Here is a 12893-nt window from a genome sequence, read left to right as displayed (position 1 = left end):
TCGACTAGATGCCTCGAAGGGATCAAGCGACGTGAAGAACACGAAGTTTTGCGGTGTGTTCATTATTCGCCTCTGTACGAGCCAGTCTCATCCTGCGATGCCGTTCAGCACGTTGTACCTGTGCATCCGTTCGGCAAAGGACGCACAGATGAAATCGCGCGCCTACTGCAAGACGTTCATCGCCGAAAAGCCAATGGTGAAGAACACCATGTTCTCTGCCTTTTCGAGCATCAAACACCAGTCCTTCAAGACGGCCACAGTCCAAGTGTCCAACAACCAACCAGCCTGGAATGCGAAGTTTGAGATCCGTATTAACGACCCCCGAGTAGACGTGCTGTCAGTTCTCGTTAAGACTCAGCAGTTGCTGTTCTGTCCGATTGTCGGAGCTTGTGTGATCAGTCTAAAGCATGTTATCGGTGCTGGACGTGCGGATCGCTGGTTTGCGCTGCACAAGGACCAATACCAAACATGTCGTGTTCGAATACAAATGCTGCTGGAGGTGATTGAGCAGCCTGTTATCTCACCTCAGCAAGTGTATCCTCTAAACCAGCTTCACTCGTCTGCAACCTCTCAACAGATGCAATCCGATCGGGCAACATTGGTGGAGGGTGTCTACCGACGTCTTTCGAGAGAGAAACGAGAGCGTGAACAAACAGAGATAAACGAGCTGCCATTGAAGAAGTTGGTGATGATAATGGAAAAGGCCGCAGAAAAACCTACACAATTGACAACCAGGCAGATACATTTGGCGGTGCACTCATTTACGATGTCGATAAAGTTCGAATCGATAGTGAAGGCGAGGAGCTCCTGCACTCAGAACAACCCCAATGCAGCCGTCAGGGTTCGTCGTACGCGCACAAGCATGACAGTCGCCCATATCAGCGTAAGCTTGGTGAGCCGACGACTTCAGCTCGTTCGTCCACGTTTGATATTGAGAGACGTGAACTTGGCGACGATCTGTACGGCCAACCCGCAGGATCAGATCACATATTCTACAACTACGTCCGCGGAAGGTGTCGTGAATCTTGCAAAAGCAGCCCAATACCTGCATCTGTGACGATGGATGTTACCCCGGGCGCATGGGTCAGAAAAGGATACCTTAGGTAAGTCCATGAGGGTTACCGAAGCTTGCACAAAGGTCCGTGAATTCGAGTAGTACAGCTGACAACCGCTAATCGATGAACCCAAGCGTGACGACGCTTCATCTGACTGCACTTCGTCGACATTCAACCCAGATTCACCGCGCAAGTAGGACACTTCATACAAAGCAGACGAAAGCAGTCAAAGATGGCGTGACGGACTGATGCCTCTCTCGATTTTCCGACTGCTGTGTCATCTTCATCTGGCTTGCACTATAGCCGCGTACTGACGTAAACGACAATGCCAACACCCATGGTGCCGAACGCGTGCATGGAGACGAACTATCGTGCCACTACTCAGATCGCAGACATTAATACCTCATTAACAATAGGTGCAAGGTTACTTCATTTTTACCGTTAAAAGCAAAAGGAGTGCATCAGCTCCGCGTTAGCCTGCCCCTTCGTAGTTTGGCGGGGATTGAGGACCTGGTCTGGGTCATCGAACCCGACACCATCGGGGCCATAGCTATTGCCGACATACGCCGCATCCCTGCCTTTGCCCTTCATACTTCCCTCAGTATGTCGACCTTCCCAACCCACTGGTTGCGCTGCATCAACTTGTACGCAATCAACTTGCTCCGGACCCCAGTGCTGCGCCACATACGGAGAAGCAGTGATGGAATCAATGCCTTGCGAGTCGTCATCGTAACTAAGCTTGTGCTGATACTCCATACCTGACGTACGCGTTGAAGCGCGCGAGTCTCCACTTTCATTCAGCTTAGCCCGGGCCTGGGCTTTCTTCGACTTGATCTTCTTCAGTTTTCGCCGAAGACGTTCCTCCTCTGACGATGACAACGACGACGAAAGATAAGAGGATGAGGAGAACACCGACGACGACGAATAACTACTCTCGTAGTTTCGTCGAGACTTTGCATGTTTTCGCTTGGAGCGGCGCTTCCTCTCCTTCTCTCGCTTCTTGGCCTTGTCAGCTTGATGGCGGTGGCGACGGCGGCGCTCTTCTTCTGAAGATGTTGAAGATAATTCCTCCGGATCGCTAGGTGGGAATGTCATAGTGACCGGGATTTCCTGATTCCCATGAACCTGGTTTTGGTTGCTTTGCTCACTTCTGGAGGAAACAGAGCTGTGTGTGGACTTTTTCTTGGTGACTTTCTCCTCGGGCACCTTAACTCTTGACGATTTCTTCCGATACCCCGTCGAAGGTGCCGAGCTTGAAGAGGAGGAATCCTCGTCGCTGTACATTCGTCGCTTGGAGTGCTTTTTCGCCGTGCGTCCGCGACGCTTCTTTCTCTCCTCGCGGTCTCGTCGACGTCGACGGCGGCTTTCCCGCTCCGACTCGGTCGAATCGGACGAGTCCGAGGAGGGTAGCGCGTTCTGCACAACCTGCTCCAAATCTTCCACCGACAATCGGATCGTCCCAAAACTCGTCAACTCGCGCAATGGTCCAGTGCCCGAGTCCACCCCGTAAATGGTGTACCCACTAGGAACCCCAAACTTCATCTCCAGTTCCTCTTTCTTCTCCACACCTGTCCGAAGATTTAAGTCACTCATCATCTGCGTTGCAGCAACCTCCTTCTTCTCCACACCTGTCCGAAGATTTAAGTCACTCATCATCTGCGTTGCAGCAACTTCCTCTTGCTTTTTAACCCCTCGGTTCTTGAAACTCGCGGGCAAATCCGAATCCGAATCTTCCGCCTGAAAGTGTTTCTGTTGCTGTTGCTGTTGTCGTTGCCGTTGCTCCTCCTCCTCCTTCTCCTTCACCTGCTCACACTGCAGTCTCCACTTCTCTTCTCGCTCCACCTGCTCCTCCAGCACCACTCGTTTCATTGCACCCGCCTCCATCTGCCTCCATCTTTCTTGTTGCTCCAGCTCCAACTCCCTTCGCTGGGCCTCCTCCAGCTCTCGATGCTGTTGCATCAGCCTCTGAATCGTCTCTTCGCTCGGCTGAGAGTACCGCCGCTTCGGCTCTTGCGTAGACCCATTCTCCTGCAGACAGATCTGCAGGCGGAGCTCCCCACTGGCCTTGTCGTGCTTGTACAGCGGGAACCACTCGTCCACGGTGGCCCCAAGTTGAAGTTGCCGCAAGTGGACGACGCAGGCGCCGAGAGCCGGACTGTATATCAGAACGTGGTTCTTGACGCGGATCGTCAGCACCTCCGCGTTCGGGTCGCGCACGTTGAGCTGGAACTTCTCGTTCCACTCGGGGCAGTCTCTGGCGGCGCTTGCCTGCACTTTAGTGTGGAAGGTCTGGTGGCTGCTGCCCCGAGTGCTGTCGTGGCCCCCCACGAGCGACTTGCCCTGGCCGAAGCCGCCGATGATGGGCGAGTCGCCCAGGTAAAGCTTGCAGTACGAGCTCTGGGACACGGCCGGCAAGCCCCGCGCCGAGTGCACGCGTAGGTAGAGCGTGAAGTTGCCGTAGAGCGGACGCAGCGCCGACGTGCTGGCGGGTCGCTGGTGCTGGAGGCTGGCGGCCGATGACTGGTCGGACGAGGACCGGGCCATGGCGGGCTTGAAGCCCAGCGCCGTCGTGAACGCTCGGAAGCGAGACGTCGTGGGCGGAGGTTGCGTATGCTCTTTCACCATGGCTAATTGACGAGTGTCGGCGTCATGCAGGGACGACGTGGGATGAACCCACAATGGACGAGTATACTGAACCCAAGGCGTTTAGGTTCAACTGCGTGGCAGAGGGCACTTTGTGCAGCGATATGCGAGGCGTTACTGCTGACTTCGAGCAGGATGGAGCACTCGGCCGCAGCATGCCGGATTTGGTCCCGGCGTGTGGAATGTGCGATTGAGAGAGCTCACGCTTAGGGGGTTGCCTGCATGCGGTGACGGCGCTTCACTGGTATCCCTGGGATCTCACCGCACTTCGAGCACGAAGTGGCTCCACCCAGGGTTAATCCATGGCATGCCAGGACATTGAACTACTGTCGAAGTGACAACTGCGTCAGTATCAAACTAATGAGGTCAACATCTGCAGTTAGTGGATCGATACTAAAATATAAATTACTGAACACGATGGTACGTGAGCAGCAAAAACAAATTCTTAGGCATTTAATTATCCCTGACTGCGATCCATGGTTGATAGGAAGGGAGTGCAACATGAAACAACAACAACGACAATGACAAGCATAACGTCATATTAATGTGACGTATATTAAACTATGTCATGTACGATGGCAAATGAAAATACAAAATACAGTTGTCACGAATTACATTTTCAAGAAAAGCGGATCCAGTCGATCTTCCATAACCATTGTACTGCTTTTATCTTTCGGATAGTGGATAGACTTTGAGGTGGCCACTAATGCTACGAACCTATATTACAGTAATGCATGTACGTATTGTAATACCTGTGGGTCGACATGAATCTCGTGGGTAAAACCAACTGTAGCAGTGGCACCACAAAGTGGCTGCAGAATATTTCGACCAGAGGTCGCAAACAGAGATTCACGAGTCACCCTGTCCATCCGGCTGGTGTGCTGATCTGGTATCGGTCACCAGCACCCGTTCAGCAGTTTCGTCCATGAAGTTCGGGGTACTCGTACCCGTAATAATAATAAATAAATGAGACAACAGCAAACAAAAAAATACAAGTCAACCAAAGTACGAATCGCGATTTAGGGACACCGTTGGAAACAGGGCTATATTAGCTATCTTTTGAGCAACTCCACAGCCAAATTGATGAAGATGAAGTAGAGGACGAGGCCAGCAAAAACATTATCTCCATTTTCGAGTCGAGATCTCAATTTTTTTTGTGTTTCTAGAGTAAAATCACGCGAGGTATCCAGTGGTGGTCTCAGAATTAACTAAATCGATGTCTAACATCACGAAAATAACATTTTTCTCTGTTCATTACAAATCCATGGGGTTATTTTTTTGAATATTTTTTCAATTTTTGACTTCAGTCACAAAGTAACATTTTGAATTACCAGTGGACGTAAGCAACAAAATGGTGGACATCTCTCTCATACCTACGCATCTGTACTGTCCGATGCTAGAGATTTGTGCTTTTTGGTCTTTGGTGCAGGCTTCTTGCTTGGCACTCCTCTCTTCTTTCGCGCTGCTTTTTCTTTCCAGACGGCTCTGCGTCGGATGAGTCGTCAGCCATTCCACCCCCGTCTTGATTCATATTAGCTGCCGCCGCCATCGCAGCGCGATGCGCTAAGCGACCTTGCTTCGCCGACTTTGCAGTAGCCCCCTCTTTCTCACTCGGCTTTGCGTATAAAGGGTCGTTCTGAAATTCGTCCGGGACGAACGGCCTAATAGAATTGTACATCTGCTCTTTCTTCTCGGCTTTTACTGGCGGCGGAGGTGTGACTTCGATGCGGTCTGTCATGATTCGCTCCACCTTCTCCTTCGCCGTCAATACTCCGTCAATCTTTCATCGTAAATCCTGCTCTTCTACATCCGACTTTAGGCCCTTCATCGCACGAGTTTTTCGTATGACCTCTTACGAAAAACCTGAATTCCACGTGCTCGAAAATGCCCATGTCAACGAGGGTCAGCAAGAACTTGATCACATAGTTGTACTTGTTTTGACCCGAGCCGTTGTCTGCATACACAGTGAGATTCGTTTTTCCAGACGGTACGACCTTTGCATTTATAAAATGAGTCAACATCGAATTGATTTGATCACTGCCTTTGGCACTGGTACCCTCATCGTAGATGTAGTTTGTTTGAACTCCATCATTTTCGTAGTAAATTCCGAAACAGCTCACAGACAGCAGCGAGCAAAAATACCATTGAGACGGCGTATTGGCTACGCTTGGGATAGTCAAGTTTTGATAGTAGTCCTTTACAATCACCGCGTGCTCGCTAGAGCAGGAAGACTTGTCACCTTTGTACTCGCGCCTATAAGTAAGTCAAAATGTTACCAACATCCACGTTACTTATTCCAAATAAATCAAAATGTCACTTACGTCCCCATACAAAACTTACCGCATTTGCCGAGCGGATTCGGTATGGCGACCGAGAGCCTCTGACTTGTCTGTCGTGATACCGCCACACATCCCAGCGTGGTAAATAGCGCAAATATCACGACGTTGCTGCGCGGAGAGCGAATCCAAATCGTAGGGCAGTGTAGCGTAAGAAGCTTCCGCATCATAGCTCTTGCGGGTTCGCGCACCATTAGGCCGGTCTCTACAAATTGGACAGTCCAGTCAATTTTTTTCTGCATGCGAACGCGCACTGGGACCACCTCGCCAACCTCCTCTGCAAAGGTGGTAAACCACTTCACTAGCCAAACCACGTCGACCTGAGCCGCGTTCTTGTTGAGCTTGTTTCCGCGATCCTTGACGGTCATGTTGCCGTCACGAATCCGTTTCTTGTAGCGCTGAAGTGTCATCGGCACTACTCCGTAGCAGCGAGCGAATACTGGACGACAGACTTGACCAACGAATGGAAGGTAGCAGTGGAACCTCTCGCGTCCGCTGCTTCCTCGCTTGCGGTCAACTGGCACGTGTATGAGCACCGCCAGGAGAGTGTATAGGCTAGTATTCTTCTCATGCTTGGCCATCAGTGACAGTGAGCACAGCAGAGACACTAACTCCTTCGCCTTGCCTTGCACGCAATGATTCTCGCACTGGTCCGACTGAATAGCCTCTGTCACGCGAGCGTTGAGATCAGTGTCGAACAAAACGTTACGTAAGTCCTCCTCCGATTCTGCCGTGCTGGGTGCGCTCTCTGCAATCAACGCCTCTTCATCGCTGCCCTCGTCACTTGATTCCAGCGAGAAGGCTTCATCGCCACTGTCGTCACGCTCCTAACTGGAGCTAGACACGCCCTCCGCACCCCCACCATTGTTCGTAGAGTAGGCTTGGTCTTCACTTGGCGATTCGTCGCCTTCTTTTTCGCTGCGCCTGGCAGCAACGCCGCGGGGCTGTCGATGATCCGGCAACTGATCGTCGTTTGTGTCGGTCCGGGCAGGGGCAGAAGGCGCAGTGCCAGCAGCTGGAGACGGCGGCGGCGAAGGTGGCGACGAGGAGGCGTGCGGTTGGTGGGTCTGCATCTTTCTTTGAAAGCGTGTGAAGAACGAACTGCGACCTGCAAGTGAGAGCGTCGATACACCCCGTTCAAATTTTTGAATTTGCTAAAATGTAACGGGGTTACACACACAAGTGACAACAGGCACTTGTGCATGACAACGGTCCCAAGTGACAACTGTCACATGTGCATGACAATTGTCACTTATGGTTTAACAGATAAATATCAGTTAAACGTTTTAGATACTTCCTCACCTTGGTGTAAGTCACGCCAATGGATACATCGAAGTGGGCCACCACAATGAGTGGTCCACACCTACCCAAAGATCCTATTGGTAGATAGCAGCATCTTTCTACCAATTAGAGACGTGCATATTGGCGGGGCTCTGACAGCCAGCCGCTGTCAACCCCTTTCATAGATGATAAACAGTTTTAGCAGATTTAGGAGGAAGATCAATTTACAAACAATACAGTTCTCATTTTACCTTAAACTGGCTACTTGGTGTTTTATTTGATTTATATTATACTTGTGGACTCAAGTATAATTAATTCAAATTAATAAATTCCTACGCTTCCTCATACACGTGGTGCGACGTGTAAGCTGAAGTAGTGAGCCAAAGTAGGCCCACTACATAAAAGGCCCGTTTCTCAAAACTTTGCTTACGTGCGATTTTCAGTCGGTCAACTTTAAAGTCGATTATCTCGATAAGTCTCAAAAGCGCGTTAGCAACATTTTGTTTGCCGTTGTCTCAAATATATAATATCCAGCTAAGCCAGTAACCACTTGAGATGAATATGATTAGTAATATATGGTTTGTGGAGTAGATTATGAGAAAAATTATGTAGGAATCAATCCCAACTGCGCATGATCATGAAGCCACTACAAGAGATCAGCATTTGAACGACCTACAAGTGCGTCGTCCAACACCGATGGGCTGAACTTGGACATCACATTCCCCGCGTTCGAGAAGATACCCTCAGGCATAGCGCTTGATGCAAGTAAGTAACTCTCGCTAAATCAGGCAAGGTGGGTTTCGCCATACTGCACCGCGGCTGCAGCAAGTCCAAGTAGTCCATTTCTGCCTGTGATAGTTTTGTTCTCCAGTATATGTTGGGCTCGAGCTCTTCGGATTGAGTGTGCCGTTGGATTCGTCACAGAGGTCGCAAACAGAAGTTCACGGGTCACCCTACCCGTCCGGCTCCTGTGCTGATCTGAGACTGCGTCAAAAAGAAGGGAAAAGATGCTTAGCCACCATTTGGAGTTTTCGAGATAATCACGTTTAACCCCTTGATTCCCAACTTTTGGGCACCAAAGCACGTTATCTACGGTACTCAATGTCGTATCTTACGACTTAATTTTTCACTTGGTATTTGTAAAGCGTGCATAATCTACTTGTGGGTAGGTGTATAAATTTTGAACAGGTTTTTAAAGCAGTGTCGTAAGGTATACGACTTGCACACCCTCATCATACCCGCAATGTCGTAACTTACCACGTTCAAGTCGGAAAAGGCTCAGTGAATTGCACTTTGAATCCAGGGAGTGAAAAAAAAACAATACAATAGACACAATACTTCAAGAAACTGACCATTACAACCGTGCAAAGCTACCACACTTCAAAGCTGGCTCTCATTACTGCGCACACAGAAATTACCCTTGCTCGCTATCATGATCGTCCTTACCCTCCTCGCCATCAACAACACCGCCGTTGAGACGGAGTTCACGGCGTATTTTTTGCGTTTGCCAGCTTCCTTACCGGGGCGTTTCAAAACTACTTTCCTGCCCAATAAAGCTGGAATAGATTGACCACAGTTGAAGTCATAATGCCAGATAGCGAAACAGGCTTTACCTATACCCTGTATTCGTGGCGAAACTTGTTGCAAAGCCAGCATATAGCGTCGTCGACAGAGCAGCGTTCGCAGAAGTATGGTGTCGCGAAGGACTTCTTTTTTGCATTTGTGCGTAAGAGAGCACACACTTTACAGGAGTGTTGATGGCGTTTCTGAACGCCACTGACAGTCACCCAGTCTTCCGACTGCTCCAGGGAATGGGTGAGCCGACCCGACGCACGTCGGCGCTTCTGGTTGTTGGGTAGCGGTGAAGCATCCACCCCAAGAAAATCACCTTCCTTGAGCTGCAGTAGTTGGTTTTGCAGAACACGTTTCATGTGGTAGTCCCTTCGAGTCTTGCAGCCTCCTTGTGCGTAATGTAGGCGCTTACTAACGCCACATCCACAAAGCCCAAAAATAAGCTCTTATAATACTTTCTGAACTCGATAGAAGTCTGCAACGAGAACGTCTGCAGGCGGAGTTGATCATGCACGTCAACGCCGCCCATCCACCTTTAATAGTCCTTTACAGCGGCCAGGAACGGCACCATAATTGGACCCAACCGTTTGACGTTTCTGCTGATTGTCGATGCTGTCATCGTCGATCCAGTGCACAAGTAATGTACTAGTGTACGATCCCACCAGTGAAAAGCTACCATGTTCGGAACTGCGACGGCGTGCGAGAATGTGAATGTGCCACGGGGGATAGATGCAGGTCGCGACTTTCGCTTCTCTACGATGGTTTTGTCGAATCCAAGTCTGTCAGTCATAATAGTGCCGACCACGTAGACACTCATAGCGAGAAGCTCAATCCCAACTAAAATAGACGAGTAGAAACGGTCTACGACGTCAAGGTGCCACGGGAGTCGAGTGTCGGTGTCAAGCCCAATCTTCAAGTTCCGAACGACTGCCGCAGCACCTGTTTTGTGATCGAATGAGCTGGCACCACCGCCGCTAGAACTGCGCTTGCCCGCGTACATTTCAAACCTAGGAAGTTACGACATACGATATTTCAAGTTAGAAATAAAGCAGTAAGTGACGATGTAGCTGTGATAGTATGACATACATGTGGCAATATGCATTTCTAGAATCACACAACATATACATTTTTGACCCATGACGATGTGGCTTGTCTGGCATGAACATTCGAGTCGTATTGCGCTTTGAGATTGAAGGGAGCACTCCATCGTCAACAGATAACACAGCACGAAGAGACCACGCAACTAAAAATTGCTGCTGGAGCTTGGTTACAACGGGGCGAAGCTTCCACAGTTTATCGCGTGTGCGTGTGGACTCGTTGTCCACAAAATGTAAGCCACGTAAGATGCCCTGGCATCGATTACGCGCCATGAACCGACCAATGGTTCCATCTTCAGTCATCGTCCAATGATCTGCAAAGCGGCGCGTTTGCGGGCACAGCATACGTGCAACGAGAAGGCCGATGACATGTAATATTTCGTGGGTCTCATACGCTGGCTTTGCCTTCAATCGCCGGCGGATCTGGGCGAGAGTCTCGCGAACACGATGACCAGTTCCACTAACACGACCACGCTGCTTTAGTAGAATCGCTTGAGCACGCCGCTCGATTTGTTGGTTGTAGTACCGATTTTTCTCCTAGGTTATCATGTCCCACAGCGACTTCGGCATAAAGTAGAAAAATGTAAGTAGTGGCGAGCGCCAAAGCTCTCGTAGTTCAGCAACATGCCGAGCGTCTTCAATATGTAAACCTGAGTACGCTGTCGCGCTATCCTCAAACACCGACGACACTGAAGTCCACTTCATGGCACGTAATGCGGTTGTCCGCTGTTCGATGTCTCGCTTGCTAAGTGAGTCCTTGCCGATTTGAAGGGATTCAATAAACGCTTCATCCATCTTCACAGCATCGTCTCCCGACACAGTGTCCTCGTCGTCGCTTGAAACCCTCGAACCATCGTAGCCGTCGCCATCGTCAACAGCATCTTCTCCGTCGCTTTCTCCAGAACTAAAGCTCTCGTAGGCACTCATGCTCTCGTCCTCCGGTACAAAGTTGATGCCATTCTTCAATTGGACTCGGGGTCGTAGCACACGTCTTGAAGGTGCCACGGTGGCGTCACCTGGTTCAACCTCGCTCTCAATGCCCGAGGCTTCAGACAGCAGCTGCAGGTTTGTGGTCGCATTTCGCAGTTCCGGCGACTGCAGCACGCTGGGCGACAAATCGAATGCCCTGGGAACTGCTTCCTGAGAGAGCGCAACGGCAGAGTCGCTGGAGGCTCCAAATAACTCGTACAGCGTATGTTGGGAGCGCTGGGCTGGCGTGCCGATCTGTGATGCTCGAACCTCGTCACCGACTTAGGTCTCGACGGCTGCACTTGTCTCCTCTTCGCTCATGCTCTCGTTGGCGTCGCACTTCTTGTTGTCTAACATTCCGGACTCGATCGCATGCCGCACGACAGCTTCCTCACCGACAAGTACAGTTGCGCCATCAGGGCTTACGTATCTCCAGGCGTCTTGAATTCCTGTCGGGCGCTTCGCAGTCCAGCCTGTTGCGCATAGCTGGCGCCAGAAGTGGCCAAAGTTGATGTCCCGTGCGACCGCGGAAACAGCGGCAGTCTTCCCGCGGCGGTTTGTCCGAACGCGCGCCATCCAGCAAATTCTCGAATGGCGCCGCCTTCCTTCTTGCAACTCCCCGTCTTCCCCGCAATCCTTCCGTCTCTAATTCCCGCTGACTTGTTTTTGAATCTTTCCCACGGACCTCTTCCATCTTATTTTTCGGAAACAACTTGAGTTAAGTATTGGCTGAGCCATTATCTATTGCTGTTCTCTTAATGTCGCATAATACGAGATTAAGTTTTGGTGAATTCACCTAGGACGTTGGGAGCTATGGGGTTAAAGTTGACCAATCAAAACTCGTACATAACCGGACATCAATGATGTAAAACTAAAACCACTCATAGAAATAGAAAACAACTCTAATTCGATTACTTTTTACACGAGCTTTCTGACAATATACAATATGTTAAAATTTGAAAAAATGTTGAGATCACACGCCCCAAATAAAATCCGGGGGCTGTGACGTGGTCATGATACTTGGGAGTTGGAACTCCCACTAAGCCAAAGTGTACTTATCAGCTTAGATACAAAAAACAAACTGAACTACCTTAGCTAGTTTGTGAACGCTCTCTCCTGCCGTTGCGGCAGTCCAGGGAGAGCTACTTGCTAGATACAGATTACTCCCGCAACCCAACATGAATCCTTGCATGCGTTGTCTGTTCCCGTTATGATATCTGCTGCGATCTGCTTCACTATGGTTGCTCAGCGAGCACACCACTAATAGCGTTGCGGGTTGGATATGCTTGTTGCAAGCCCTGCAGGCCATCATCACACTGCCCCCAAGCTTTCCAACACTGCAGTTCAGCATTCATTTTCCGTGGTTTAGTCGATCTGTCTCGTCGCATGTGGTCCAGAACCGGTGCGCCAACTTGAACGCGTCGCAGTGTTACAGGTACCTCTCCGGAAGATTTGCAACGATTCACATCCAGCCAATCGTGTACCAGGAAATCGAATATTAACCAATCAAATTCGTCCAAATGTTTGAACTGCCATTTAATTGTTCACATGCTCTCATCATCGTCCTTATCTTCGTCCATGGTGTCTCTCCTGCGTTGCCAATTCACCATCATTGCCAGGAAGACCAAATGTTAAGGGAGAACGAGCTAGGCAATAATCCTTTCAAACCCGATCATCGGTTGGAACAGGAACATGTCATAACTTAGCTTCTCCGCGTTGAGCTGTATGACTTCCTGGAATCAATAGCGGATGTCACGGCGCGTAGGAATTCACCATCACTTGTCGTTGTTGCGTACTGTAGTAGTAGTTGAGGGACATCCTCACTCATCGTCTTGAGGGGTTCCCATGAGTCCTCGATCGTCTCGAGACCCAACCATTTTACCTTCACCTCATACGCTTGCATATCGGAGTTCATCCTATGCTCAATAATCGCCTCTACA

At 50.0% G+C, this 12893-nt stretch overlaps 2 protein-coding genes across 2 annotated transcripts; both read right to left on the bottom strand.

The window, feature by feature from the left end:
* Window positions 1–1707: 1707 nt before the first annotated feature.
* IUM83_18602 (C2 domain) lies at window positions 1708–3680 on the bottom strand (the record flags this gene model as incomplete). The annotated part of the gene is made up of 4 exons (XM_067943612.1): window positions 1708–1730; window positions 1814–1921; window positions 1985–2623; window positions 2684–3680. The coding sequence occupies 4 exons, from the start codon at window positions 3678–3680 to the stop codon at window positions 1708–1710; spliced, it is 1767 nt and encodes a 588-aa protein (XP_067786222.1).
* Window positions 3681–10521: 6841 nt separating this feature from the next.
* On the bottom strand, window positions 10522–11175 carry IUM83_18601 (uncharacterized protein; the record flags this gene model as incomplete). The annotated part of the gene is made up of 1 exon (XM_067943611.1): window positions 10522–11175. The coding sequence occupies one exon, from the start codon at window positions 11173–11175 to the stop codon at window positions 10522–10524; it is 654 nt and encodes a 217-aa protein (XP_067786204.1).
* Between the last annotated feature and the right edge of the window lie 1718 nt (window positions 11176–12893).

This window comes from Phytophthora cinnamomi (assembly GCF_018691715.1).
Source record: "Phytophthora cinnamomi strain GKB4 chromosome Unknown Contig70, whole genome shotgun sequence".
Taxonomy (NCBI): domain Eukaryota; phylum Oomycota; class Peronosporomycetes; order Peronosporales; family Peronosporaceae; genus Phytophthora; species Phytophthora cinnamomi.
Note: the sequence above shows the minus strand (reverse complement) of the source record. Positions and strands in the feature narration are given on the sequence as shown.